The 27,881-nt window shown below is 47.3% G+C and overlaps 4 protein-coding genes across 4 annotated transcripts in view; 1 reads left to right on the forward strand and 3 right to left on the reverse strand.

Moving 5' to 3' along the window:
- Positions 1-27,881, forward strand: part of LOC132571389 (zinc finger protein 850-like) — a gene marked incomplete at its 3' end in the record, with an annotated part of 552,489 nt that overhangs the window by 191,095 nt on the left and 333,513 nt on the right. The window lies entirely within an intron of this gene.
- On the reverse strand, positions 2,458-3,612 carry LOC132570874 (gastrula zinc finger protein XlCGF17.1-like). Its single transcript, XM_060237512.1, has one exon. The coding sequence runs from the start codon at positions 3,610-3,612 to the stop codon at positions 2,458-2,460; it is 1,155 nt and encodes a 384-aa protein (XP_060093495.1).
- LOC132570875 (zinc finger protein 202-like) lies at positions 3,819-9,446 on the reverse strand. The gene is made up of 4 exons (XM_060237513.1): positions 9,003-9,446; positions 8,683-8,797; positions 5,798-5,862; positions 3,819-4,037 (listed from the first exon to the last, which is right to left on the reverse strand). The coding sequence occupies exons 1-4, from the start codon at positions 9,423-9,425 to the stop codon at positions 3,819-3,821; spliced, it is 822 nt and encodes a 273-aa protein (XP_060093496.1). The 5' UTR covers positions 9,426-9,446.
- On the reverse strand, positions 20,865-26,592 carry LOC132570876 (zinc finger protein 436-like). Its single transcript, XM_060237515.1, has 6 exons — positions 26,510-26,592; positions 25,937-26,261; positions 25,616-25,730; positions 24,450-24,517; positions 24,101-24,227; positions 20,865-23,110 (listed from the first exon to the last, which is right to left on the reverse strand). The coding sequence occupies exons 1-6, from the start codon at positions 26,590-26,592 to the stop codon at positions 21,531-21,533; spliced, it is 2,298 nt and encodes a 765-aa protein (XP_060093498.1). The 3' UTR covers positions 20,865-21,530.

Below are 27,881 nucleotides of genomic sequence, written 5' to 3' on the forward strand. Positions count from 1 at the left end.
CCATTTCTCCAGCTCTGGACCTTGATTACTTGCTTCCCAGAACCTGCAGTACCTGCAAAACTGTCAATAGGCAATGCGCCTCTAGAGGACAGCTGGCGGGGCAAGACTGGCTGGCTCTCTCACTCACCTGGATGGACTCACCTGGAGGCGTCATCAGGGCCAAGCTCTCAGGTGTTGGAGGGAGGGAGGAAGGCAGAGAAGCCATGAAACCCACATTTGATAAGTGCTCTTCACTGCTTATGGCTGTGAGATCTGGACCATGAGGAAAGCCGAACGCAGAAGAATAGATGCTTTTGAGCTGTGGTGCTGGAGAAGACTCTGGAGAGTCCCTTGGACTGCAAGAAGATCCAGTCAGTCAGTCCTAAGGCAAATCAACCCTGACTGTTCCCTGGAAGGTCAGATGCTGAAGCTGAAGCTCAGATCCTTTGGCCACCCAATGAGAAGGGAGCCCTCCCTGGAGAAGACTCCTGAGATTCCCTTGGACTGCAAGAAGATCCAGTCAGTCAGTCCTAAGGCAAATCAACCCTGACTGTTCCCTGGAAGGTCAGATGCTGAAGCTGAAGCTCAGATCCTTTGGCCACCCAATGAGGAGGGAGCCCTCTCTGGAGAAGACCCTGATGCTGGGAAAGACAGAAGGCAAAAGAAGAAGGGGACGGCAAAAGAGGAGATGGCTGGACAGCGTTACTGATGCTATTAGCATGAACTTGAGCAGACTTTGGAGGATGGTGGCAGACAGGAGGGCCTGGCGTGACTTGGTCCAGGGGGCCGCAAAGAGTCGGACTCGACTGTGCGACTGAACAACAACTTCACTGCTTTTCACCTTCCATCCAGGTAGAGCCATGTCTGCTCACCCCTCCTGGGGTTGGCGAGCCCCCGTTGAGTCCAAGGGTGACAGAGGAGAGGAAGTGGCTGTGGCTGAAGGGGCACAAGAATTTACAGAGGCCACAATAGCCCTGGCTTCTCTGGCTGCTGCCGCATGTCCCTGCTCTGCCCCCTCTGGCCGGGACTCAGCACTACAAGCAGAGGTCATTTCGTAGAAAAAGAGGTGCCGGAGCTCATTAGCACAACTCATTTACCTATGCCACACACCCCTGATACCCCCAGAAGGTGTACTAAATTGTATCAGCTCAGCATCTACCTTAACATGCTTCTTGAATTAGAATTGTCATAATAAAACCTGACTCCCATCATACTTTTTGCATTACTTTCTCCTATGTGGCCACAGTGGCATGATGAGATTTCCATCGTTCTGCTTTTTTCTGCTTGGGTGATTTCCCCATTTTTTGGTGGGGAAAATATTAGAAAGTTTGTCAAATTTCAACAAAATTCTCACAGGGGGCTTGAACAGTGGAGCCCAGAAGCAAGTTGTGGGGGGAGAATAAGAAAGAAAGAAGGAGGACAATAAAATTTAGAGGTTCCCCAGCTCTGCTCCTGTGAGCTCCTGCCCAAAATGAGGCCTGGCTACAATTATCAGCCCCAGCCCTCCCCTCTGCCACCCCGTGCTGACACATGGGGCCAGAAAATGGAGTCTGCGCGCTGAAGCAGGCTTGTAGCTGCGCTGCCTTCAGTAGCCAAGCCAGCTGCCCAGAGGACAGGTTCTCGGCCTAGGCAGCTGCCTATTTCATAGTATCATAGAGTCGGAAGGGACCTCCAGGGTCATCTAGTACTTGGCCTACTTCTATGTGCCAGCCCTGGGTGTTGAAGAATGCAACAGTGACTCAAGATCCACAATGAGAATTCAAAAGGTTTCACCTGTGTGTGGATTCTTAAGATACTTTTGTAGACTGGAACTCACATTGAATCTCTTCTATACTCTGTGCATTCAAAATAGTCCTCCCCTGTGTAGATTCTTTGATGCTGTTGAAGATTCTAACTCTCAATGAATATCTTTCCATGCTATTGAGCATTCAAAAGGTTGTGGAGACTGGCTTTCAAACTGAATGTCTTCCCATACTCTGAGCATTCAAAATATCTATCCCCTGTATGTGTTCTTAGATGCTGTTAAAGAAGGTCACTACAACTGAATCTCTGAGCATTCAAATGGTTTCTCTCCTGTCTTCATTCTTCAGTGCAGTTGGGCTGGAACTCACACAGAAACTCACACTGAATCTCATTCCATGCTCTGAGCATTCAAAAATCTTCTTCCCTGTGTTGGTTCTTTGGTGCTTCTGTAGACTCGAACTCACACTGAATATCTTTCCACAAGCTGAACATTCAAAAGGTTTCTTCCCTGTGTGGGTTCTTTAATGCTGTTGAAGATTACCACTGTCACTAAATCTCTTTCCACACTCTAAGCATTCAAAAGGTATCTCCCCTGTGAGGGTTCTCTGATGCTTTTGGAGACTGGAATTCACACTGAATCTCTTTCCACACTCTAAGCATTCAAAAGGTTTCTCTCCTGTGTGGGTTCTCTGATGTTGCTGAAGATTGCCACACTGACTGAATCTCTTTCCACACTCAGCATTCAAAAGGCTTCTCCCCGATGTGGGTTCGATGATGACACTGAAGTTCACTACGCCGACTGAATCTCTTTCCACACTCTGAGCATTCCAAAGGTTTCTCCCCTGTGTGGGTTCTTAAATGCTTCTGAAGACTGCCACTTTGACTGAATCTCTTTCCACACTCTGAGCATTCAAAAGGTTTCTCCCCTGTGTGGGTTCTCTGATGCTGTTGAAGACTGCCACTCCAACTGAATCTCATTCCACACTCTGAGCATTCAAAAGGTTTCTCCCCTGTGTGGATTCTCTGATGCTTTTGAAAAGTCCCCCTCGTACTAAATCTCTGTCCACACTCTGAGCATTCAAATGGTTTCACACCTGTGTGAGTTCTTTGATGCCATTGAAGACATCCACTGCCACTAAATCTCTTTCCACACTCTGAGCATTCAAAAGGTTTCTCCCCTGTGTGGGTTCTACGATGATACTGAAGACTGGTATTCTCACTAAATCTCTTCCCACACTCTGAGCATTCAAAAGGTTTCTCCCCTGTGTGGGTTCTTAAATGCTTCTGAAGACTGCCACTTAGACTGAATCTCTTTCTACACTCCGAGCATTCAAAAGGTTTCTCCCCTGTGTGGGTTCTCTGATGCTGTTGAAGACTGCGATTTGAACAGAATCTCTTTCCACACTCTGAGCATTCAAAAGGTTTCTCCCCTGTGTGGGTTCTAAAATGCTTCTGAAGACTGTCACTCTCACTAAATCTCTGTCCACACTCTGAGCATTCAAATGGTTTTTCCCCTGTGTGAGTTCTTTGATGCCGTTGAAGATGGCTAGCTCGACTAAATCTCTTTCCGCACTCTGAGCATACAAAAGGTTTCTCCCCTGTGTGGGTTCTCTGATGATACTGAAGAATGGAACTCCCACTAAATCTCTTCCCACACTCTGAGCATTCAAAAGGTTTCTCCCCTGTGTGGGTTCTCTGATGATACTGAAGACTGGAACTCCCACTAAATCTCTTCCCACATTCTGAGCATTCAAAAGGTTTCTCTCCTGTGTGGGTTCTTAGATGCTGCTGAAGAGTGGAACTCGCACTGAATGTCTTTCCACACACTGAGCATTGAAAAGTCTTCTTCCCTGTGTGGGTTCTTTGTGGCTTTTGTAGACTGGAATTCATACTAAGCTTCTTTCCACACTTTGAGAATTCAACATGCTTCTGTGCTGTGTGTATTCTTTGGTGTACCAAAAGCTGTGTTCTGTATCTGAAGTACTTTCCACAATAATGACATTTACATGTCTTCGTTATACTGTGGTTCAGGAAACATGCATTTCCCTTGTTTCGACCGGAGGATGTCATTCCATTCTTGGAACAGATGAATGGCTTCACTCCTGAAGGAGTCCGTTGGTGACGGCTGGAGACTGGGATTTCATGGAAGCTGCTTCCTTGGCAAGGAATGGTCTTAATTCCCCTTTTTGCTGTACGGTTTCCTTCCTGCCTCTGTGGTTCATCTCTGTTCTCGAAGTTTCCTTCAGCTTGTGCAGTCTTGGCTTTTTCCAGTGGGAACCCATGAAATTCCCCAACTGGCTCTTTAACATCTCCTGCTGGAATAAAGAGGGAAGTCAAATCGCAACTCACACAAGGAGCCAAGGAACCTACCACAAACTCCTAACTCATGACCATGCAATTTTGACTCCTGAACTGCTGGTCACAACCTTTCCCTGCCCACCCCTCCTGTAGAGCTTTTCCTACATTCTGACTATCCCTCCCTCCCCAAAACTCTCTAAATGTACTTCAAGAGAAAAGGTGGCAAAGATATTTTCCTCTGTGCTTCCCGTTTGCCTTGCCATGAAGGTCTTTAGACCTGCAGTTTGGTGTAGTGGTTAAGTGTGCAGACTCTTATCTGGTATAACTGGATTTGATTCCCCACTCCTGCACTTGTAGCTGCTGGAATGGCCTTGGGTCAGCCGTAGCTCTCGTAGGAGTTGTCCTTGAAAGGGCAGCTTCTGGGAGAGCTCTCTCAGCCCCACCCACCTCACAGGGTGTATGTTGTGGTGGGTGAGGGGAGCTAAAGGAGATTGTGACCACTCTGATTCAAAGCATACGGCAGGATATAAATCCAATATTGTCTTCTTCTTTGATGATTAAATACAAAAGTGATCATAATGTCTAGTCCCGTGTCAGAGAGTTTCCTTCTTTGTGTGATGAGAGTGAGCAAGAGCTGATCTTTAGACTCCCATGACAGAGGTCTGCTGGCTAGGGGGAGAAGTCAGGATTTCACTGCAGCCTTTTGTACATCCCTGCTTTCTTTGGGACAGAGAGAAGAGGAGGAAGAGTGAAACGAGGCCTTTGTCTGTCTTCACCTCAGGTCACTGCGCCCTCCCTGCCTCTCCTGCTGGCCACGACATTGACCACATTGACTCTTTAGCTTGGAGAAACGTCGACTGCAGGGTGACATGATAGAGGTTTACAAGATGATGCATGGGATGGAGAAAGTAGAGAAAGAAGTACTTTTCTCCCTTTCTCACAATACAAGAACTCGTGGGCATTCGATGAAATTGCTGAGCAGACAGGTTAAAACGGATAAAAGGAAGTACTTCTTCACCTAAAGGGTGATTAACATGTGGAATTCACTGCCACAGGAGGTGGTGGCGGCCACAAGCATAGCCACCTTCAAGAGAGGTTTAGATAAAAATATGGAGCAGAGGTCCATCAGTGGCTATTAGCCACAGTGTGTGTGTATGTATAAAAATTTTTGCCACTGTGTGACACAGAGTGTTGGACTGGATGGGCCATTGGCCTGATCCAACATGGCTTCTCTTATGTTCTTATGTTCTTACAGTGGCCCCTGGACCAGGCCAGTGTGTCGGCTGATCTCAGAGCCCACCCAGCTCCTGGAGTCCTCCAGAGGGGGGGAGTACAGGACCAAGCCTCACAAGGACCTATTGCTTTTCCATATCTTGATTCACACTTCATCACAATGGCAGCAATTTGCACCTTTGAAAGATCCTTACCCAGACAGGCCACATTCCCGTAGTTCTCCAGCATGACTTCCCTGTAGAGATCTCTTTGGTCTGGATCCAGCAGGGCCCACTCAGCCTCGGTGAAAAACACAGCCACCTCCTCGAAGGAAAAAGGACCCTGAAAGAAAAAGCAGGTTTCCTCATCAGAGACTGTCCCAGTCAGGACTGTACTCTGGAGAGGGGCATTCTGGGGTGGTGCAGGACGGAGAGCTTGCCAGGGGGGTAAAGGGAGCGGCCTTCAGAGCCCCTCTCGCTCAGACACATGAGCAGCAACTGCAGGAGCAAAAGCCCCCCTGAGGAAGAGGGGGGAACTCAGGCAGTCCCCCGCTCATCTTCCCTACCTGGACTGCAGGGGCGGCAGCCGTTTCCGCTCCTCCACAAAGACTCAGCACCGTCTCTTCACTGCCTGTGAAGGAGAAAACATTGGATGAAAGGGTGTTAGCAGAGAATTCATGTTTTCTTTGCTTGTTCAAATCCTGCTTCGTGCACCCCTGTGCCCAAGGCTGTAAAATCCTGGCCTGGGTATACTTTAAAAAATGTGTAACAATTTTGAATAAACTTGAGGGAGAGGTAAGGAGAAGCCTCAGGGAGGGGTGGAGTATAATCACTGCCAACACATTTGCAGTGTGGTGTACTGAGCCAGTGCGGTGTAGTGGTTAAGTGTGCGGACTCTTATCTGGGAGAACCAGGTTTGATTCCCCACTCCTCCACTTGCAGCTGCTGGAATGGCCTTGGGTCAGCCATAACTCTGGCAGAGATTGTCCTTGAAAGGGCAGCTTCTGTCAGAGCCCTCTCAGCCCCACCTACCTCACAGGGTGTCTGATGTAGGGGAGGAAGTTAAAGGAGATTATGAGCCACTCTGAGACTCAAACTGAGTCTTTTCCAATATCTTCATCATCATCATCACCATCATCATCATCTTCTCCTCCTCCTCCTTCATAACCTGAGACTTATCCTGTGAACTTCAGAGCTCAAAACTGTGACAGCATCTTGGCTCGATCAGACGAAAGGCTCAGAAATGCCATTCTCTGGGTGCCTAGGCCCTCCAATGAACCTTTGTGATCAGGTTTCCGGGGAAAGGGATGGGGTGGTGGGGTTGGAAGAAATGAGGTCAAAGATACAATCACATCCGTTCAAAAACCCAAACATTATATTCGCACATCTGAAATCTAGAGGGTAATATTTAGGGGTTTCTTGAGTGTCTGCTGATCCTCCAATGTCATGTCTGAATGTTCAACGAGATGAGACGTCACATCTACTCCAAAGCTCCCAGCGGTGAGAGACCAACTTTTCTTTTTTGAGCTGCCTTAAATCCCTCTAATGGAAGGTATGGAAGGTGATATAGGAATACTTTAGTTAACATGAGGAATTCACTGCTTCAGGAAGAGGCGGTGGCTACAAGCACAGACAGCTTCAAGAGGGGACGGGATAAACATATGAAGCAGAGGCCCATCAGAGGCCATCAGCTACTAGGTGCAAATGGAACCCTGTGGCATGCAAAAATATTTCCTTTTTCTCCTGTCCTGTATCTTTGTCATGATCTGAGGCCTAGTGTGGCCTAGAGGATAGGGAGAAGCCTGCCTAGGAGTTTTTAGTAGGCATACATCTCCCAGGATCCCTTCCGTCTCTCTGATTGGGTGGCAGAATTTTGGAGGAAAAACTAGCCCAGGGGCAGTGTTCCCTTTAAGTTGAGTGTGAGCTGGCTCACAGTTTTTTAGCCTCTTGCTCACACATTTTTGTCTCAGCTCAGGAAAAATGGCCCTGGAGCAAACTCATTTATACAGACGACTTCAATGCCAGTAGCTCACGGAGTAGAATTTTTGCTCACAAGACTCCGCAGCTTAGAGGGCACTTTGCCCAGAGGGGGAGGGAAAGCATGAAAGGCCTGGCTGGAAAGGACGGTTCTTCTCTCTGCTGAGGCTGGAAGGGAGGAGGCTGCAGCTGCAGGGAAATCCCTCATCCAGGGAGGAGGAGGGAATTGGTTTGACTTACAGAAGGGGACGTGTCTCTCGTCACGCTAGGGCTTTTCTTAGATCGAAGTGGACAGCCGTGTTGGTCTGGAGCAGTTTAAGAAAGCAGGAGCTAAGGTGCTCCTTTAAGACCAACAAAGTTTATTCAGAACGTAAGCTTTCGTGTGCTAAAAGCACACTGCTTCAGACGAGGGGATCAGGTCCAGTGGGCTGAAATACACGCAGTTTGTTGACTAAGAGGGCAAACGGATGCAGATCTGGGATCACATGGTGGAACAGTGTGACAGTTTAGAAGAACATTTGGTCTGGATGGCCATGAAAGGTAATAAAAGCTGCCTGCCCACTGGTGTTTCTGCAAGGCTAGGTAAATTACCAAAGGACATGTATATCCTTGTTGTCCACCTAATTTCATTTCATTTCATTCAATTTATATCCCGCCGTTCCCACCAAAGTGGCTCAGGGCGGCTCACAACACAAAAGTTCTAACATCGGATTAAATTTTTGAAATACATCAAATTACAACATTTAAAACAATAAAACAGTAAAAACAGTAAAATAGTAAAACAGAGCCGTTTACCAAAGTACTATGCTTCAGCCTTCTATTTGAAATTTTCAAATTTTGAGTAATTTACTACTCAACATCAATCTGTACATTATAAACATTCTAATTTGCCATTTAGAAGAAAAGAAGGCATCAAATGGAAATGGGTCAAGTACAGGTAATGAGATAAACAGCCAACATCCCTTATTCGAGTATGTCGATATTAAACATTATTCTGATATACTATTGTTAAAGAGAAATACATTCTCCCATTCACTGTTGCACTAAAATTGCAGTCAACCTCTGAATCCCAGAGCCAGGAGGCAGCATCAGGGGAAGGCCTCGGCCTCCACGCCCTGTGGCTTGTTGTCGAGAGGAACTATTTGGACCCTGTGTAAGACAGGAGGCTGGACTAGAGGGACCCTTACTGGTCTGATCCAGCCTCAGCCTCTCTTACTACCCACGATTGTTTGAGCACTATAAATAAACTGTTGTTGTTAGGTTGCCTGAGTCCTCACGTCTCCTTCGTCATGGCTAAAAGGTTTTGCTAAGAAGGAAGATTCAGGGGTTGGGGGGGGGTACTCTGGGCCCCCAGAAAGGCCCTGACCAGAGCGGTGGCCGCCTGTAGAAGGCCCTTCCTGGTCCCCTGCTGAGTCACAACTTTCTATCCAACAACTTTACAATGGGCCCAAATCTGGGCACAAGGCACCCTTACCATGTGAGAGGGCCTCTTGGGCACGCTCCTGGGCCTGCGCCTTCTGCTCTTCCTCCAAGGGAGACCCTTCCTCCTCAGAGAATTCCGCTTCCATCTTCACAGATGGTCCCCACATCTGGAACAGCAGGAAGAGAGACAGGGAAGAGCAGGAAGGCTAAAGACCAAGGAAGCAAAACATGCTCCACTCCCCATCCCTGCATCCATCAACAGAGCTGCAAGAATCAGGGATCTGGTTTTCTATCAACCCTGGGGAAGTGCCTGGAGGGATGCATATAAGGTGAAAGGTCACAACTCGAAAGGATGGCATGGAGCTCCCTCACCTGCCCTGCCTGCCTCTTCTCCTCTGCCTGGCTCAGGAGGAAACCTTCGGCCAGGGCCACCGCCTGGGAACTGGTCTCCGGCCCACATCCTCTGACCCAGCCCTGCATTTCCTGGGGCAGGAGAGTCAGGAACTGCTCCAGGATCACCAGGTCCACGATCTGCTTCTTGGTGTGCCTCTCCGGCTCCAGCCACTGGCTGCAAAGCCCATGGAGCTGGCTGCAAACCTCTCGGGGCCCATCAGCCTCATCGTAGCGGAACTGTTGGAAACACTCGCAATGAACATCTGAGGTCATGGTGTCCTTAGCCAAGATCTCTGGCACAGCTCTTTCCCAGAATTCAGCACCACTTCCAGGTTGGATGGGATGGGGGCTTTTCCTTGCTGTCTTGCCTGTTCCAGGTCCTTCTGGGTCCTGCTCTTCCATCTCCTTTCCCTTCTCTTGGGTTACTTCCAACTGTGGAAAAAATGCTTTTATTCACTTGACTATGAAGAGGGAGAGGGGAATATATCAAAAAGGCAGAAAGGAACCTAAAGAAGATGGAGCTACATCACCGACCCTGGTCAAGACACACCCAGGACTCTCTCCTGGATCAGAAGGAAAGTCCTTCTCATGGTTTGCAAATAAGGATTCATGTCATTAAGTATCATAGACATCTCCTAGGGAGGCCCAAAGTCTCCAGGTCTTGATAGCATACACCCAAGAATTTCTAAAGGATGTGAGATAGTTGATCTATGAACCTGTCTATCTGACCAATTTTAAAAAGGGACCCAGAGGAAAACCAGGAAATTACAGGCCGGTCATCCAAATTTCTGTCCTGGGCATATTAGCAGAATCTGTAATCAAAGACAGAATTGTCAGACACACGGAAGGACAAAGCCTGCTGAGGGAAAACCAGCACGGCTTCTGCGCAGGGAAGTCCTGCCACAACAGAGAGTGGACAAAGAAGAACTTTTCTTCCTCAACCAAATAGAAATTGAAGGCATCTAATACAGCATCAGTAGGTTCAGGACACAGAGACCAGATAAATTCATGGAGGGCAAATCTATCAATGGCTGCTAGCTATGGTGACCGAGGGGAACCTTCACATTTAGAGGCAGTCAGCCTCTGGATCCCAGAGAAGGAGGCAACATCAGGGGAAGGCCTTGGCCTCCATGCCCTCTTGCTTGGCCCTCCATAGGAACTGTTTGGCCCCTGTGTGAGACAGGAGGCTGGACTGGATGGACTCTCACTGGCCTGATCCAGCAGGGCTCTTCTGATGTTCTTCTCAGGGGAAGGGCTTGGCCAGTTTGGTGCAGTGGTTAAGTGTGCGGACTCATATCTGGGAGAACTGGATTTGATTCTCAACTCCTGCACTTACAGCTGCTGGAATGGCCTTGGGTCAGCCATAGCTCTGGCAGAAGTTGTCCTTGAAAAGGCAGCTGCTGTGTGAGCCCTCTCAGCCCCACCCACCTCACAGGATGTCTGTTGCGGGGGGAGAAGATATAGGTGATTGTAAGCCGCTCTGAGTCTCTGATTCAGAGAAGGGCAGGGTATAAATCTGCAGTCGTCTTCTTCTCTCTGCCCTGTTGTTGGCCCGACAGAGGAACTGGTTGACTAAAGTGGAAGACGGGAGGCTGGACTAGATGGACTCTTGGTCCGATCCAGCAGGGCTCTGCTCATGTTCTTTCTACAGGGGTCCTGTTGCTGAGGCCGTGATCCTCATAGCGATGTGTTCCCAGTGCCCTTTGTCTCTCCCGGCCTTCTGGATGTGGGCAGCTGATATCTGGGCACATGGCTCTCTGCCTCTCTGGGGGAGGGTGGGCAACAGCCTTGTACTGCGACTCATGGGCATTGGTGGCATTTCTGAACTAGTCTCTCTGAACCTCAGCAACGGATTGTATTTAATTCCCTCTCCTCTGCTGAGGGGCCCTGAATACCCAGTAGCAGCCCTGTCCCAAAACTGGCATTGTGTCAGGGTCCTACGATGGGGCTGTGGTTGATTCTCATTCAGGCAGGAGTTAGAGAGCCAGTTTGGTGTAGTGGTTAGGTGTGCGGACTCTTATCTGGGAGAACTGGGTTTGATTCCCCACTCCTCCACTTACAGCTGCTGGAGTGGCCTTGGGTCAGCCATAGCTCTCACAAAGCTGTCCTTGAAAGGGGAGTTTCCATCAGAGCCCTCTCAGTCCCACCCACCTCACAGAGTGTCTGTTGTGGGTGAAGAAAATACAGAAGATTGTAAGCCACTCCGTGTCTCTGAAAAGGGTGGGGTATAAACCTGCAGTCTTCAACCCCCCCCCCCCATGCAATGATCTTTTTCACTTACAGATCAAATTAAGTTTCTTCACCTCTCCCCCGCCCCCACCCCCAGGACTAAAATTACAAGCAACAGAACTCCAGTTTCATGCTTCAGTTTTCTCCCTTGCACTTAAAGACACCATATTCCCCTCCCCCCCCCCCAGTTACATAGCAGAGCAAAACTGATGCCTAATGGAGTTGCCAGCCTCCAGGTGGGCAGTGAAAGGAACAAATACTGTGATGTGCTGGCTAACAATGTTTAGTAAAACCATTTTAAAACCTTTGTAAGTTATCTTTTTTATTTTTTTACTAACAGAGGTCCATTCTCCCATTCCAGTATTACAAGAAAAGCCCTATGAGCACCCGGATGTAGGCTTCTTTCATCAATGGACTTCCTCAGGAGTAATCCTTCCTAAAATCCTTCCAGGGTTACCAGCCTCTTGTAACAGCCCAATGTAAACGCTCTTCTGCAAGATCTCCTACCTCAAGTTCTCTCATCCTGGAATAAACCAAAATAACAACAAGACATACCACAAAGCTGAATGGAAATAGAAAATTCTTAAGATATTGTTATAAAAAACTTACCACTCAATGACACTTACGTGCAAATATTTATATTTGGAGCTTAAGCTGGTCCAAACGTATTCCTTTAACCAGATGCCCAAGCCTTCTGGAGTTTGCTGGCCTACAGCTCTCTACAATATTTTTTATCAGAAGGAAGCTGTTCTTTTAGGTGGCCATTGACGAAATGAGCCTACATTGTTAGCCTGCACATCACAGTATTTGTCTCTTTCTTTGCCTGTCTTATTAACTGTGATCCCTTTTTCTTGATTATATTGATTAGCCTCCAGGTGGTGCCTGGAGATCTCCCAGGATTATAACTGATCATCATTAGAATTGATTTTGGGCTGTGGCAACAAAAGTATAGTCTCCAGATCACGTGATAAATGTAAAGTTCTGCATTTAGCTAGGAAAAACCAAATTCATCGTTATAGGATGGGGGAGACTTGTTCTGGCAGTAGTATGTGTGAAAAGGATCTAGGGGTCTTTGTGGACCATTCACGGAACATGAGTCAGCAGTGTGGTGCAGTAGCTGAAAAGGCAAATGCAATTTTGGGCTACATCAACAGGAGTGTAGTGTACACTCAGATCACGTGAAGTGATGGAATCACCTTGCTCTGCTCTGGTAAGACCTCACCTGGAGTCTTGTGTGCAGTTTTGGGCACCACAGTTTAAGAAGGTTGAAGGAGCTGGGAATATTCAGCCTGGAGAGAGGACTGTGAGGTGATATGATCTGGCAACAATCCTGATTCTGTGAATTAGGGAGACCGTGAGAAGGAGGGCAGGAAGGGCTGCATCAGTGCCTAGTTTTCGTGGCCCCTTCTTACACACCCAGGGAAATGCTGAGGGGCACTTTGGGGTCAGTCAGAAATTTTTCTCTAGGCCAGATTGGCAAGGGATCCTGGTTTTTGTGGGTTTTTTGGGCATCTTCTGGGCCTGGAGCAGGGGTCAGTAGGTGGGTGTTGGGGGGGGGGGGAGAGGCAGCTGTGAGTTTCCTGCATTGTGCAGGGGGTTGGACTAGATGACCCTGGAGGTCCCTTCCAGCTCTATGATCCTGAGGACGGAGATCAGGTCAGCCCCTCCAAAACATGCCTGTGGGGCTCTATGGCATTAGACTCCACTGAGCTCCGCCCCCACAATTGCCTGGGAATTTCCCACTGCAGACTTGACAACCTGAGAGCAGCAGCTGTTTTGTGCAGAACTGAAATGACCAGCGATTGGACGCCAGATTCATTTGCTGAATTCAGTCTTGCACTTTAAAGATTTCCCCTCCCCAGAAATCTCATGCCCAGAGCACAAGTGATGCTAACAGCCGCTTCCCTCTCTTCCTGCAAGATCTACTCCCTGATTCTCCCCTCCCCTCCCCAAATCCTGCAGGACTTACTTGCAAGGAGACCTTCCCTGGGTCCGGCTGCTGCAAGGAGCCTTTTCCCTGCTTCTCTGCGGACCCGAAGCTCTTCCTCTCTCGTGCAATTCAGGAACTTCTCCCCCCCACCCCCAGAGCCTTCCTCCCCCCCCCCCTTGCTCGGCCTCTCTTGCAAAAACGGCTCTGTGCCTTTAACCCTTGCAGGGCTGGAGCAAAGCAGCAGACAAGCGCACCTTGCAGATCTCCCTTGCAGGGCTGGACACAGAGGAAGACTCCGGGTTCCTGCTCCCAGACCCAGCCGGGTTGGTCGGGCTGCAGCCAGCGATGCCCTCTGCGGCTCAGTGGGACGACTCGGGAGTAAGAGGAAGCGTCAGATCCATCACTCTCTCCCTCCCCCCCACTGGCGGGCTGGGTATAAAAATCTTGGTTGCCAGGAGAAAAAGGGGGCCCGATAACAATGTTAAGGCTATCGTTTAATTTTTATAAGAAATTAATAAAATTTTCCAATATACAGAAGTGGGGGAAAAGGTACAATTAAAACTTTTGTGAAATAAATGTGTGTGTGTGTGTGTGTGTGTATATATATATAGTAATTCCAGTGTGCATCTACTGTACATGTTCTTGGCAGCATACTGTCGATATGAAATGTGAATCCAGACTGCATTTTCTCCAGGGGAGCTGATCTCTGCCAGCTGGAGATCAGGTGTAAAAGCGGGAGATCCCCAGGCCCCACCTGGAGGCTGGCAACCCTACATACAACATCAATTTTAGTTGCATTGCAGTAATAATACTGGAACGTCTATTATATTTTCAAGCTACTAAAAGGTCGTTAAAATGCTTAACGTGCTGCCTATAGTTTAAGGGGGCCCACTTCATCAGGGGCCCACTTGCCATCAGGCAAGCAGACACCCCGGCCAGTCCCCCACTGCTCCCCCCACAGAGGATGTACTAAAACTAGGAACAAGAATTGCCAATAGACTACATGATTGCCAATAGAGAATGCACGCTTGCCCATAGGGAGTAATGGAATTTAGGCTTCCCCTAAGGACAGTGATTGCCCACACAGTCTGCACATGCTTGCCAACAGAGAATACATGATTGCCCTTAGAGAGTAATGGAGACCACGCTGTCCCTTAGGAAATAATGGAGACCATGGTTTCCCATGGAGAATTAGGCCTATCCTATGGACAGTGATTGCCTATATAGACAAAACACTAGCCTGGGAATGAATCTGCAGGCCTCTCTGTAGCCTGAACCAAAGATCTTGTCACACACAGCAAGAGCAAGGAACCAGTTTTCTTGACAGACGTCCACCTAAACTTCAGGGGGACGTGGATTTCATTCTACATGTGATGGTGGGAGCAGCAGAGGAATTAGCACGCGGCATCCCTCAAGCTCAGGGGGGAAGAGACTAAATTGGAAATCTCACTTTGTCAGATCGTGTCTGCCATAAAGTATAATGTTTTATTGTTTTGTTTGATGGGTTTTATGTTGCAAGCTGCCCAGAGCCTACTGCTGGGATAGGGTGGGCGTGGGGCTATTTTTGTAGCAGGAACTCATTTGCATATTAGGCCACAACCTCCTGATGTAGCCAGTCCTCCAAAAGTTTACAGTAGGCCCTGTAAGAAGAGCCCTGTAAGCTCTTGGCAAACTGGCTACATCAGGGGCGTGTGGCCTAATATGCAAAGGAGTTCCTGCTACAAAAAAAGCCTTGGGGTGGGGTATAAAATGGGTCAGTCGATACATACATAAAGCCAGGTACCAGAGACATAAGCTTTATAAAGGACACAGGCAATCCCAATTTAAAAAAATTGGATTTATATCCTGCCCTCCACTCCAAATCTCAGTCTCAGAGCGGCTCACAAATCTCCTTTGGAGCGACGGTGGCTCAGTGGTAGAGCATCTGCTTGGGAAGCAGAAGGTCCCAGGTTCAATCCCCGGCATCTCCAAAAAAGGGTCCAGGCAAATAGGTGTGAAAAACCTCAGCTTCAGACCCTGGAGAGCCGCTGCCAGTCTGAGAAGACAATACTGACTTGATGGACCAAAGGTCTGATTCAGTATAAGGCAGCTTCATATGTTCATATGTTTACCGTCCTCCCCCACAAGAGACACCCTGTGAGGTGGGTAGGGCTGAGAGGGCTCTCACAGCAGCTGCTCTTTCAAGGACAGCTCTGAGAGCTATGGCTGACCCAAGGCCATTCCACCAGCTGCAAGTGGAGTAGTGGAGAATCAAACCGTTTTAAATTGGTAGACCTGGCCTCTGGGTCCCCAATGCAGCATATTTGCAGACCTGGCCTCCTGTTTCCCATTCAACTCAATTGGCACACCTGGGCTATGGATCCCCAATGCAGCCCATTGCTATACCTGCCCTCTCTTTTCCCATTCAACTCAAAGACAAACTTTCTCACACACAAGCGCCCACCTCCTTCCTCCTCTTCTCGCACAATCTCTCCCAGCTTTAGCTCAAAACACCCATGCCGCTTCACTCACCAGGCCTGTTCCAAGCTACACCAGAGGCCACTGAGCAGACACGCAGCCCACACTGCCCTTTGGCCCACTCCCCCTTCCTTCTCAAGAGTCACCAGCATCAGTAGGAGTCCCCCCCATTATCCCCTGGAGCAAAACTGCCCCACAGCCTGCTCACTGCCTGCACTTGTGTGCGCTTGCTAATTCATGCCAAAGCTTGCTGGTAGGATGATGCGCCCTTCTAGACAGCAAAGCTGCCTTCTTCTTCTGCTTTAACGCCGTTTCTATTTCTGCATCTCATGGGATGGGTCACAAGAGGAGATCAGAGAGAGACACATCATTTCCAAAACTCTCGCAAGGTAACTTAGTTTGACCTTTTCTGTGGGATGTCATCTCATGTCCTGGGATGTCACATCCAGCTCAAAAAGTCAGCTGGTGGCACTTCCTGAGCTCCACCCCTTCCCATGACGTCACATGGTGCACCAAAACCCCACCCCATCCTGTGATGTCACTCAGACCACTCCCACAGACCTGCCTCTTCTGCATCTGACATTTAGTCTCTGCGGCTCATTCCCAAAAATCATCAGAGACCTCATTGCTTTTGCTAAACTAAACACAGCGCTGCTTTGTATCCCATTGAACTCAATTTTGTGAAAGATTGAATCATAGAATCATAGAGTTGGAAGGGACCTCCAGGGTCATCTAGTCCAACCCCCTGCACAAGGCAGGAAACTCACAAATACCGTTCCCTAAATTCACACTGGACCGCCTCTCCCCATATGAACCCCCACAGCATCCTCTTTAGCAAAAGCAATGAGATACGGGATGATTTTTCAGTGAAAATGTGTTGAATTTACTGGCAATTGGAATCTAAAGATCCATTCAGTGGAGCAACACAGCTCTTTTGGAGCCAGTACAGCAGAGAGATTGTGAACTTTGAAAAGACATCAAATTAATCCTTCATAAAGAACTTTGGTTTGAAATGGACTATATATAGTATATTTTATCCATTGAGGGGAGAAAGAGAGAGAGACAGAGAGAGAGGGAGAGAGATAGGGGGAGAGAGAGGGAGAGAGGGAGGGAGAGAGAGAGGGAGAGAGGGAGGGAGAGAGAGGGAGGGAGAAAGAGACAGAGAGAGAGGGAGAGAGATAGGGGGAGAGAGAGGGAGGGAAGGAGAGAGAGAGGGAGAGAGACAGAGAGAGAGGGAGGGAGAGACAGAGAGAGGGAGGGAGAGAGCAAGCTCATACAATACTCAGAGGCTTTTGTCTCCCGCTATGTGGTGCAATATTGGATCGTGATATGAATAGTGAAAGTGTATTTCATGTGGAAAATTGAATATTCAGTCCGGATGGATGGTGGGTATATCTGTACATCACAGACATAGAATTTACATATATTATGTCTAAGGAATTTATTAAAATTGCATTAATTTCCTATTATAGACCTGGTGTTCTATGGCATCTTTGGGGGTGCAGGGAATGACAGTCCCTGGAAGTTGCGGAAACATTCCGGGAATGGAATTCCACTCTTGCCCTCCTTGAAGCCAGCCAGGCATCCTTAGGACCAGGGACTATGAAAAGATGTTGAGCAGCAGAACTCAGAGCCCGGGGGTTCATACGGAGAGAGGCGGTCCAGAAGACATGCAGGCCCCTGGCCGTAAAGGGTTGATGCTTTCAGCCAGCTTGTCTCTACTGAATGGACCTGAGATTGGGTGCCTGAGTGAGTACCCTGACCTGGAAACCAACAACTAAAAGGGAAAATTACACTGGCAAGCCACTGCCTTGGAGGGGGAGGGAGAGGAGAAACTAGCCATGCCCAGCCGTTTCATGATCTCCTAGGCTCAGAGCATTGTATATTTTTAGTTTCTGCTGTGATCCTTGTGCTTTTTCTTGATGTATTATTTTTAAAGTTGTTTTGCCAAATCTCACTACTCCACATTTCCATTTTAGGCAGACATCTTTTAATGGTGGAGGGAGGAAGGTTTGGGAGACCCGACCTGGGCTGACAGAGCCCAGCTCCTCACACTGGACGCTGCCCCCACTCTCCCCCATACCCTTGTTACTTGAATTACCCTAAAAATAGGAGTTTGGGGAATTTAGCGTGGTGGGCAATCAGGCCACACAGCGAGATCTTGAGAACCTATATATACAGAAGGTGTCTGCTTTCGAAATTACCGAATAATAAGGAGATTTGGTCTAATAATAAAAGGCGTTTTACTATAAAATACAAGCAAACATACAAGGGTATAAAATCATAGAATATACATACAGGCCCAAGTAAATAGGGTTGATATAGACAGGGGTAAACACAAGGGTAGACAAACATGTTATACTACCTGGTTCAGATGTCCTTACAACAAGAAGATATGGACGAGCACGGCCATGTGCCATGTCTGGTGCTCCTTACTTAGAGGAGGGAGGGAGGAACACTCTAGTTACATGTTGCTCAGGCAGAGAGAGACAGAGAGAGATGAAGCCTTCTCTCCTATTATAATATTTTTGGAAAGGGCAGAGGTCTTCCCAAAAAAGAGGCTGGCTTGTTTGTGGGCAGTGTTTAATCTATTCTGGGTACCTGACTGGGTGCCCAGCTCAAGCCAATGAGCAGACCTGACTCTGGTCACCTGAATGGATCTTCAGGTAACAATGAGACAGGGGGAGGCTCCAAAGTGGCAGTTTGGGCAAGGCATGGGTGAAGGCATGGGTGGAGGGGATGAAACAAGCTATACAAACTCATCTAAAAGGGACAATAGAGGGCCAAATTGGTACCTAAGGTGACACCCGATCTACACAAAGGACTCTGCTCTGGGTGAAGCTGGTCCTCCTCTCCTGGCTCTTCTGGCTAGCACCGTCCTTTGTCTAAAGTTCCGTTTGGCAAAGACTTGGGCGGTCTGGCAGGATCCACGCCTAAGCTAAGCGTGATTGCCTTATGTGGATGTTTGAAACAGCTGTTGAGTACGGGAGCCTCTCGCTTCTCTGTCATGGAGTATGGCAGGGCAGGGAAATGGTCGCTGATGATGTTAGCCCACCAACGGGGCTTTCATGGTCAAGGCTGGAAACCATCTGTCTGGGCAGTTCCTGACGGCACGACTTCTTCCACTGCAACGGCCGAGATGGTGCACGCCCGGAGCGGCTGGGAACCCATCTGCACTCCTTCCAGAGATACAGAATGCAGTTGTAACACTGAGGCTGTTAGTATTCACATAAGTCTCTTAGAAAATAGTAGGTAAAACCCACGTCTTTGAGCAGATGCATGAGAGTTGCCTCTCCAGGCATCCTGACAACCAAACCAGTGATCACGATGTCCATATAAATGAGAAACAGGGGGCTCTCCGTCACACCCTGGTACAGCTGAGAGAGAGTATACGTTCTATCTGTTTGCTGCATAGATTTACTATTTAGCTTCGCACTAAACGTTTACACACGTGTTGGAGGGAGGGAGGGAGGTGGGAGGAAGGCAGAGAAACCAGGAAACCCACAAGCTCTTCACTGGTTTTCACCTTCCATCCAGGCAGAGCCATGCCTGTTTACCCCTTCTGGGGTTGGCGAGCCCCTGCTGAGCCCAAGAGCCGCGGAAGAGAGGAAGTGGCTCTGGCTGAAGGGGCACCAGAGTTTACAGAGGCCACACCGGCCCCTGGGCTTCCATTTGGCTGGACTGGAAACAGGTGTGTGAGGATATTTTGGCTCTGGACAACAGCTGCTGCCGCATGTCCCTGCTCCGCCCCCTCTGGACGGGACTCAGCACTACAACCAGAAGGCATTTATTGAAAAAGAGGTGCCAGAGCTTATTAGCACAGCTCATCTGCATATGCCAGGGGTGGCCAACGGTAGCTCTCCAGATGTTTTTTGCCTACAACTCCCATCAGCCCCAGCCAGCATGCCATACACCCCTGACATCAACGGAAGGTGTACTAAATTATATCAGCTCAGCACCTACCTTAAGAACATAAGAACATAAGAGAAGCCATGTTAGATCAGGCCAATGGCCCATCCAGTCCAACATTCTGTGTCACACAGCGGCCAAATATATATATATATATATATACACACACACAATGTGGCTAATAGCCACTGATGGACCTCTGCTCCATATTTTTATCTAACCCCCTCTTGAAGGTGGCCATGCTTGTGGACGCCACCACCTCCTGTGGCAGTGAATTCCACATAGTAATCACCCTTTGGGTGAAGAAGTACTTCCTTTTATCCGTTTTAAAATGCTTAAAATGCTTCTTGATTTATAATTGTCATAATAAAACCCGACTCCCATCATACTTTTTGCATTACTTTCTCCAATATGGCCACAGTGGCATGATGAAGATTTCCACCTGTCTGCTTTATGTGTTTGGGTGTTTCCCCCATTTTTTGTGGGAAAAATATTAGAAAGTTTGTCAAATCTTCAGCAAAATTCTCATAGGGGGTTTGAACAGTGGAGCCCAGAATCAAAGAGCACAATAAAATTGAGAGGTTCCCCAGCTCTGCTCCTGTGAGCTCCTGCCCAAAATGAGGCCTGGCTACAATTATCAGCCCCAGCCCTCCCATCTGCCACCCCGTGCCGACCCATGGGGCCAGAAAATGGAGTCTGCACGCTGAAGCAGGCTTGTAGCTGCGCTGCCTTTAGTAGCCAAGCCAGCCACCCCGGAGAACAGGTTCTTGGCCTAGGCAGCTGCCTACTTCATAGAATCATAGAGTCGGAAGGGACCTCCAGGGTCATCTAGTACTTGGCCTACTCCTATGTGCCAGCCCTGGGTGTTGAATAATGCAACTGTGACGCAAAATCCTTCCACACTGAGCATTCAAAAGGTTTCACCTGTGTGTGGATTCTTAGATACTTTTGTAGACTGGAACTCAAGTCGAATCTCTTCTATACTCTGTGAATTCCAAATGGTTCTCCTCTGTGTGGATTCTTTGATGCTATTGAAGATTCTAACTCTGAATGAATTTCTTTCCATGCTATTGAGCATTCAAATGCTTTTGAAGACTGGCTTGCAAACTGAATGTCTTCCCAGACTCTTGAGCATTCAAAATGTTTATCCCCTGTATGTGTTCTTAGATGCTGTGAAAGAAGGCCACTTCAACTGTATCTCTGCGCATTCAAATGCTCTCTCTCCTGTCTGCATTCTTATGAACATATATATGAAGCTGCCTTATTGTCAAGAATGTGAGTTCATTAGATTTCAAAGTAGCCAGTCCTTGAATTAATGAAACAAAGTTTGGTTTATTGATAATCCATGTGGCTCAGTCGAGCTAAGTACTGAAACTGATACATAGTAACGGTAAAATGCATACTTAAAGATGACATATCAAAGGTTCTATAAACAATCCTGCATTCTCAAAACAATTCTACATTTGCATGTGAAAGTTCACACAGTGTCTTCCTTATCTCTCCTGCAACTAAAACGTCTGGGTGCCGACGTTGGTGGTCTGGTAAGCTGTCCCCGGAGGTTCCTACTTCAAAGAACACATTCCTGCATTTGTTAATGAAAGCGAGAGAAGGGAGGGGAATTCTACTACTTTGATGTGCCCAGCTTGATTCAGGGTTAGTAACATTGCTATATTCTGGTAACTATATTAAAAAAGAATAAACAATCAGGAGACAATGAACAATGCTTGACGCTTATACTGAATCAGACCCTCGGTCCATCAAAGTCAGTATTGTCTACTCAGACTGGCAGTGGCTCTCCAGGGTCTCAAGTTGAAGTTTTTCACGGCTTATTTGCCTGGAACCTTTTCTAGTTGGAGATACTGGGGATTGAACCTGGGACCTTCTGCTTACCAAGCAGATGCTCCACCACTGAGCCACCATCCCTCCGCTTCATTTTCAGTGCAGCTGAGGGCTGGAACTCGGAAAGAATCTCTTTTCACACTCTAAGCTTTAAAAAGTTTCTCCCTAGTGTGGATTCTCTGATGCTTTTGAAGATTGGAACTCACACTGAATCTCTTTCTACACTCTGAGCATTCAAAAGGTTTCTCTCCTGTGTGGGTTCTCTGATGCACTTGAAGATGGTCACTCTGACTGAATCTCTTTCCACACTCTGTGCATTCAAAAGGTTTCTCCCCTCTGTGGGTTCTCTTATGCTTTTGAAGACCACCATTTGCACTGAATCTCTTTCCACACTCTGAGCATTCAAATGGTTTCTCTCCTGTGTGGGTTCTCTGATGCCGTTGAAGATAAAGACTTTCACTAAATCTTTTCCCACACTCTGAACATTCAAATGGTTTCTCTCCTGTGTGGGTTCTCTGATGCTGTTGAAGATTCCCACTCTGACTGAATCTCTTTCCACACTGTGAACATTCAAATGGTTTCTCTCCTGTGTGGGTTCTTAGATGCTTTTGAAGGCTGAAACTCCGACTGAATCTCTTTCCACACTCTGCACATTCAAAAGGTTTCTCCCCTGTGTGGGTTCTTTGATGATACTGAAGACTGGAATTCGCACTAAATTTCTTTCCACACTCTGAGCATTCAAAAGGTTTCTCCCCTGTGTGGGTTCTTTGATGATACTGAAGACTGGAATTCGCACTAAATTTCTTTCCACACTCTGAGCATTCAAAAGGTTTCTCCTTTGTGTGGGTTCTTTGATGATACTGAAGACTGGAATTCACACTATATCTCTTTCCGCACTCTGAGCATTCAAAAGGTTTCTCCCCTGTGTGAGTTCTCTGATGCTGTTGAAGACTACCACTCTGACTGAATCTCTTTCCACACTCTGAGCATTCAAAAGGTTTTTCCACTATGTGGGTTTTCTTATGCTTTAGAAGATAGCCACTCCTATTGAATCTCTTTCCACACTCTGAGCATTCAAAAGGTTTTTCCACTGTGTGTGTTTTCTTATGCTTTTGAAGATAGCCACTCCTATTGAATCTCTTTCCACACTCTGTGCATTCAAAAGGTTTTTCCCCCGTGTGGGTTCTTAGATGCTTTTGAAGACTGGAACTCACACTGAATGTCTTTCCACACTCTGAGCATTGAAAAGTCTTCTTCCTTGCATGGTTTCTTTGTTGCTTTTGTAAACTGGAATTCATACTGGGTTTCCTTCCACACTCTGAGAATTCAACACGCTTCTGTGCAGTGTGTATTCTTTGGTGTACCAAAAGCTGTGTTCTGTATCTGAAGTGCTTTCCACAATAATGACATCTACATGCCTTCATTATACTGTGGTTTGGAAAACATGCATTTCCCTTGCTTCGACCGGAGAATGCCATTCCGTTCGTGGAGGACATGAATGGCTTCACTCCTGAAGGAGTCTGTTGGTGACGGCTGGAGACTGGGATTTCACGGAAGCTGCTTCCTTGGCAAGGAATGATCTTAACTCCCCATTTTGCTGTACGATTTCCTTCCTGCCTCTGTGGTTCGCCTCTGTTCTCGAAGTTTCCTTCAGCTTGTTCCGTCTTGGCTTTTTCCAGTGGGAACCCATGAAATTCCCTAACTGGCTCTTTAACATCTCCTGCTGGAATAAAGAGGCAAGTCAAATCGCAACTCACACAAGGAGCCAAGGCACCTACCACAAACTCCTAACTCATGACCATGCAATTTTGGCTCCTGAACTGCTGGTCACAACCTTTCCCTGCCCACCCCTCCTGTAGAGCTTCTCCTACATTCTGACTATCCCTCCCCTCCCCAAAACTCCCTAAATGTACTTGAAGGGAAAAGGTGGCAAAGATATTTTCCTCTGTGCTTCCCATTTGCCTTGCCATGAAGGTCCTTAGACCTGCAGTTTGGTGTAGTGGTTAAGTGTGCGGACTCTTATCTGGTATAACCAGGTTTGATTCCCCACTCCTCCACTTGCAGCTGCTGGAATGGCCTTGGGTCAGCCGTAGCTCTCCTAGGAGTTGTCCTTGAAAGGGCAGCTTCTGAGAGAGCTCTCTCAGCACCACCCACCTCACAGGGTGTCTGTTGTGGGGTGGGGGGAAGCTAAAGGAGATTGTGACCACTCTGATTCAGAGTATACGGCAGGATATAAATTCAATATTGTCTTCTTCTTCTTTGATGATTAAATACAAAAGTGATCGTAATGTCTAGTCCCGTGACAGAGAGTTTCCTTCTTCGTGTGATGAGAGAGAGCAAAAGCTGATCTTTAGACTCCCATTACAGGGGTCTGCTGGCTAGGGGGAGAAGTCAGGATTTCACTGCAGCCTCTTGTACATCCCTGCTTTCTTTGGGACAGAGAGAGAGGAGGAGGAAGAGTGACACGAGGCCTTTGTCTGTCTCCACCTGAGGTCACTACACCCACCCTGCCTCTCCTGCTGGCCACGACATTGACCACAGTGGCCCCTGGACCAGCCCGGTGTGTCGGCTGATCTCAGAGCCCACTCAGCTCCTGGAGTCCTCCAGAGGGGGGGAGTACAGGACCAAGCCTCACAAGGACCTATTGCTTTTCCATATCTTCATTCACACATCATCACAATGGCAGCAATTCGCACCTTTGAAAGTTCCTTACCCACAGAGGCCACATTCCCATAGTTCTCCTGCATGACTTCCCTGTAGAGATCTCTTTGGTCTGGATCCAGCAGGGCCCACTCAGCCTCGGTGAAAAACACAGCCACCTCCTCGAAGGAAAAAGGACCCTGAAAGAAAAAGCAGGTTTCCTCATCAGAGATTGCCCCAGTCAAGACTGTACCCTGGACAGGGGCATTCTGGGGTGGTGCAGGATGGAGAGCTTGCCAGGGGGGTAAAGGGAGCGGCCTTCAGAGCCCCTCTCGCTCAGACACATGAGCAGCAACTGCAGGAGCAAAAGCCCCCTGAGGAAGAGGGGGGAACTCAGGCGGTCCCCTGCTCATCTCCCCTACCTGGACTGCAGGGGCAGCAGCCGTTTCCGCTCCTCCACAAAGATGGCTCAACATCATCTCTTCACTGCCTGTGAGGGAGAGAATGTTGGAATAAAGGGTGTTAGAAGAGACTTCATGTTTTCTTTGCTTATTCGAATCCTGCTTCATGCACCCCTGTGCCCAAGGCTGTGAAATCCTGCCTGGAGTATACTTTAAAAAAATGTGTAACAATTTTGAGTAAACTTGAGGGAGAGGTAAGGAGAAGCCTCAGGGAGTGGTGGGGTATAATCACTGCCAACACATTTGCAGTGTGGTGTAGTGAGCCAGTGTGGTGTAGTGGTTAAGTGTGCGTACTCTTATCTGGGAGAACCAGGTTTGATTCCCCACTCCTCCACTTGGAGCTGCTGGAATGGCCTTGGGTCAGCCATAGCTCTGGCAGAGGTTGTCCTTGAAAGGGCAGCTGCTGTGAGAGCCCTCTCAGCACCACCCACCTCACAGGGTGTCTGATGTAGGGAAGGAATTTAAAGGAGATTATGAGCCACTCTGAGACTCAAACTGAAGGTCAGGGTATAAATCCAATATCATCATCATCATCATCATCATCATCATCATCATCATCATCATCACCATCTTCTTCTTCTCCTGCTTCAAATCCTGAGACAGCTGAGAACGAAACGTCTGAAAGAAAAACTTTCTCCAGTAGAACATGGCACTTGAGCCTGAAAGATTCTACAAACCCTAATAACATTAATTTAGCTTGCCATTTAGAAGAAAAGAATACATAAAATGAAAATGGGTTAAGTATATCTAATGAGATAAACAGCCAACATCCCTTATTTGAGTATGTCGATATAAAACATTATTCTGATATACTATTATTAAAGAGAAATACATTCCCCCATTCACTGTTGCACTAAAAGTCTTTACTACCCACTGATTGTTTGAGCACTATAAATAAACTGTTGTTGTTGTTAGGCTGCCCGAGTCCTCGCATCTCCTTGGTCATGGCTAAAAGGTTTTGCTAAGAAGGAAGATTCAGGGGTTGGGGGGGTACTCTGGACCCCCAGAAAGACCCTGACTAGAGCGGTGGCAGCCTGTAGAAGGCCCTTCCTGGTCCCCTGCTGAGTCACAGCCTTCTATCCAACAACTTCACAATGGGCACAAATCTGGGCACAAGGCACCCTTACCGTGTGAGAGGGCCTCTTGGGCACGCTCCAGGGCCTGCGCCTTCTGGTCTTCCTCCAAAGGAGACCCTTCCTCCTCAGAGACCTCCGCTTCCATCTTCACAAATGGTCCCCACATCTGGAACAGCAGGAAGAGAGACAGGGAAGAGCAGGAAAGCTAAAGACCAAGGAGACGAATCACCCCTGGATTGATCAACAGAGCTGCTTCAACCACAATGGGAAGAATTAGGGTTCTGATTTTTTATCAACCCTGGTGAAGTGTCTGAAAGGATGCTTATAAGGTGGAATATCACAGCTTGAAGGAGCTGCATGAAGCTCTCTCACCTGTCCTGGCTGCCTCTTCTCCTCTGCCTGGCTCAGGAGGAAACCTTCGGCCAGGGCCACCGCCTGGAAACTGGTCTCCGGCCCACATTCTCTGACCCAGCCCTGCATTTCCTGGGGCAGGAGAGTCAGGAACTGCTCCAGGATCACCAGGTCCACAATCTGCTTCTTGGTGTGTCTCTCCGGCTCCAGCCACTGGCTGCAAAGCCCATGGAGCTGGCTGCAAACCTCTCGGGGCCCATCAGAGTCATGGTAGCTGAATTGCCGGAAACGCTGGCGATATTCCTCTGAGATCGCCGTGACCTGATAACAGACTTCCAGCTCAGGGCTTTCCCAGAATCCAACACCACTCCCAGCTAGGGTTGGTTTGGGGCCTTTGCTTTCTCTCTTGCCCGTTCCAGGTCCTTCTGGGTCCTGCTCTTCCATCTCCTTTCCCTTCTCTCTTGGGTTACTTCCAGCTGTGGGAAAAATGCTTTTATTCACTTGGCTATGAAGAGGGAGAGCGGAATATATCAAAAAGGCAGAAAGGAACCTAAAGAAGATGGAGCTACATCACTGACCCTGGTCAAGACACACCCAGGACTGCCCTCCTGGATCAGAAGGAAAGTCCTTTTCATGGTTTGCAAATCAGGATTCATGTCATTAGCTATGGTAGACATCTCGTAGGGAGGCCCAAAGTCTCCGGGTCCTGATGGCAAACACCCAAGAGTTTCTAAAGGATGTGAGATAGTTGATCTATGAACCTGTGTATGTGACCTATTTTAAACGGGATTCAGAGGGGAACCAGGAAATTACAAAGCTGTAATGAGAGGAATATTGATTACATTAAACAATAAGGATAATAGAGCGAAAGAAAAACAGAGATTGGACATTCAAAATGAGATAAAGAAAAAAGAAGGGGAATTGAGAAGAAGGCTAGGGAAAAAGAAAATTATAAGGGAGATTACTATACTACAAACCCAAATGAGACATTTGTTGAATAAAGAAGTAGAAGCCGCCCTGAGCTACTTGTGGGAAGGGCGGGATATAAATCTTAAATAATAAAAAAAAGAAAATAAAAAAAAGAATGGAATTTGAAAAAATTGCAACAGAAATCCTTTGAGGGTGCGAATAAACCTGGAAGGTATTTAGCTTGGCAATTGAAGGAAAAGAGAGAAAGTAAAATTATTAATAAAATTGTGGCTGATGGAAGAGAGATAAGTAGATCAAGAAGGAATAAAAGACAATTTTTAAGTATTATGCTAATTTATTTAAGGGTGTGAAGATAAAAAAAGAAAAGATGGAAGCATATTTGCAAAATATTAAAATAGCACCTTTAACTGAATATATGAAGAAAATTTTGAATGATCCAATTGAAAAAATTGAAATTGAAGCAGCAATTAATGCTATGATAATGGGGAAAGCACCTGGGCCAGATGGATATACGGCTAAATTCTTCACAACCTTTAAAGAAGAATTAGTACCAAAACTGCATAAATTGATGAATATGATAAGAATAAAAGGGAAAGTACCAGATACCTGTAAGGAAGCTGTAATTTCATTGATCCCTAAGGAAGATAGAGATGTCACGACTGTATAGAACTATAGACCAATTTCATTATTAAATAATGATTATAAGATATATGCAAGAATCCTGGCAGAACGACTTAAACAATATTTGATTTTTTTATAAAGAAAGATCAAGCAGGATTTCTCCCTAAAAGACAAATAAGAGATAATATAAGAATAGTTGTAAATATTGTAGAATATTATGAAAAACATCCAGAAAAGGAAGTTGCATTATTCTTTGCGGACGCAGAGAAAGCCTTTGATAATTTGAACTGGGACATTATGTTTGCAATAATGGAAGATACAATGGAAGGTACAAGACAAGGTTGTCCGCTTTCACCATTGTTGTTTATAATGACTCTTGAAATTTTGCTGATGCAAATACTAGATGATGAAAAAA

This window comes from Heteronotia binoei, chromosome 5, assembly GCF_032191835.1.
Source record: "Heteronotia binoei isolate CCM8104 ecotype False Entrance Well chromosome 5, APGP_CSIRO_Hbin_v1, whole genome shotgun sequence".
NCBI lineage: Eukaryota > Metazoa > Chordata > Lepidosauria > Squamata > Gekkonidae > Heteronotia > Heteronotia binoei.

Coding starts and splice junctions, on each gene's coding strand:
- LOC132570875 (XM_060237513.1), bottom strand. CDS start 9,425: ATGGAAGAGCAGGACCCAGAAGGACCTGGAACAGGCAAGACAGCAAGG. Junction 8,798..9,002: donor AGAAGAGGCAGGCAGGGCAG/GTGAGGGAGCTC, acceptor CTGCTGTTCCAG/ATGTGGGGACCATCTGTGAA. Junction 5,863..8,682: donor CCAAGAGGCCCTCTCACATG/GTAAGGGTGCCT, acceptor TCTCCTTCACAG/GCAGTGAAGAGACGGTGCTG.
- LOC132570876 (XM_060237515.1), bottom strand. CDS start 26,592: ATGTCTACCATAGCTAATGACATGAATCCTGATTTGCAAACCATGAAA. Junction 26,262..26,509: donor ATCCAGGAGGGCAGTCCTGG/GTGTGTCTTGAC, acceptor ATTCTGGGAAAG/CCCTGAGCTGGAAGTCTGTT. Junction 25,731..25,936: donor AGAAGAGGCAGCCAGGACAG/GTGAGAGAGCTT, acceptor CTGCTGTTCCAG/ATGTGGGGACCATTTGTGAA.
- LOC132570874 (XM_060237512.1), bottom strand. CDS start 3,612: ATGAATTCCAGTCTACAAAAGCCACAAAGAACCCACACAGGGAAGAAG.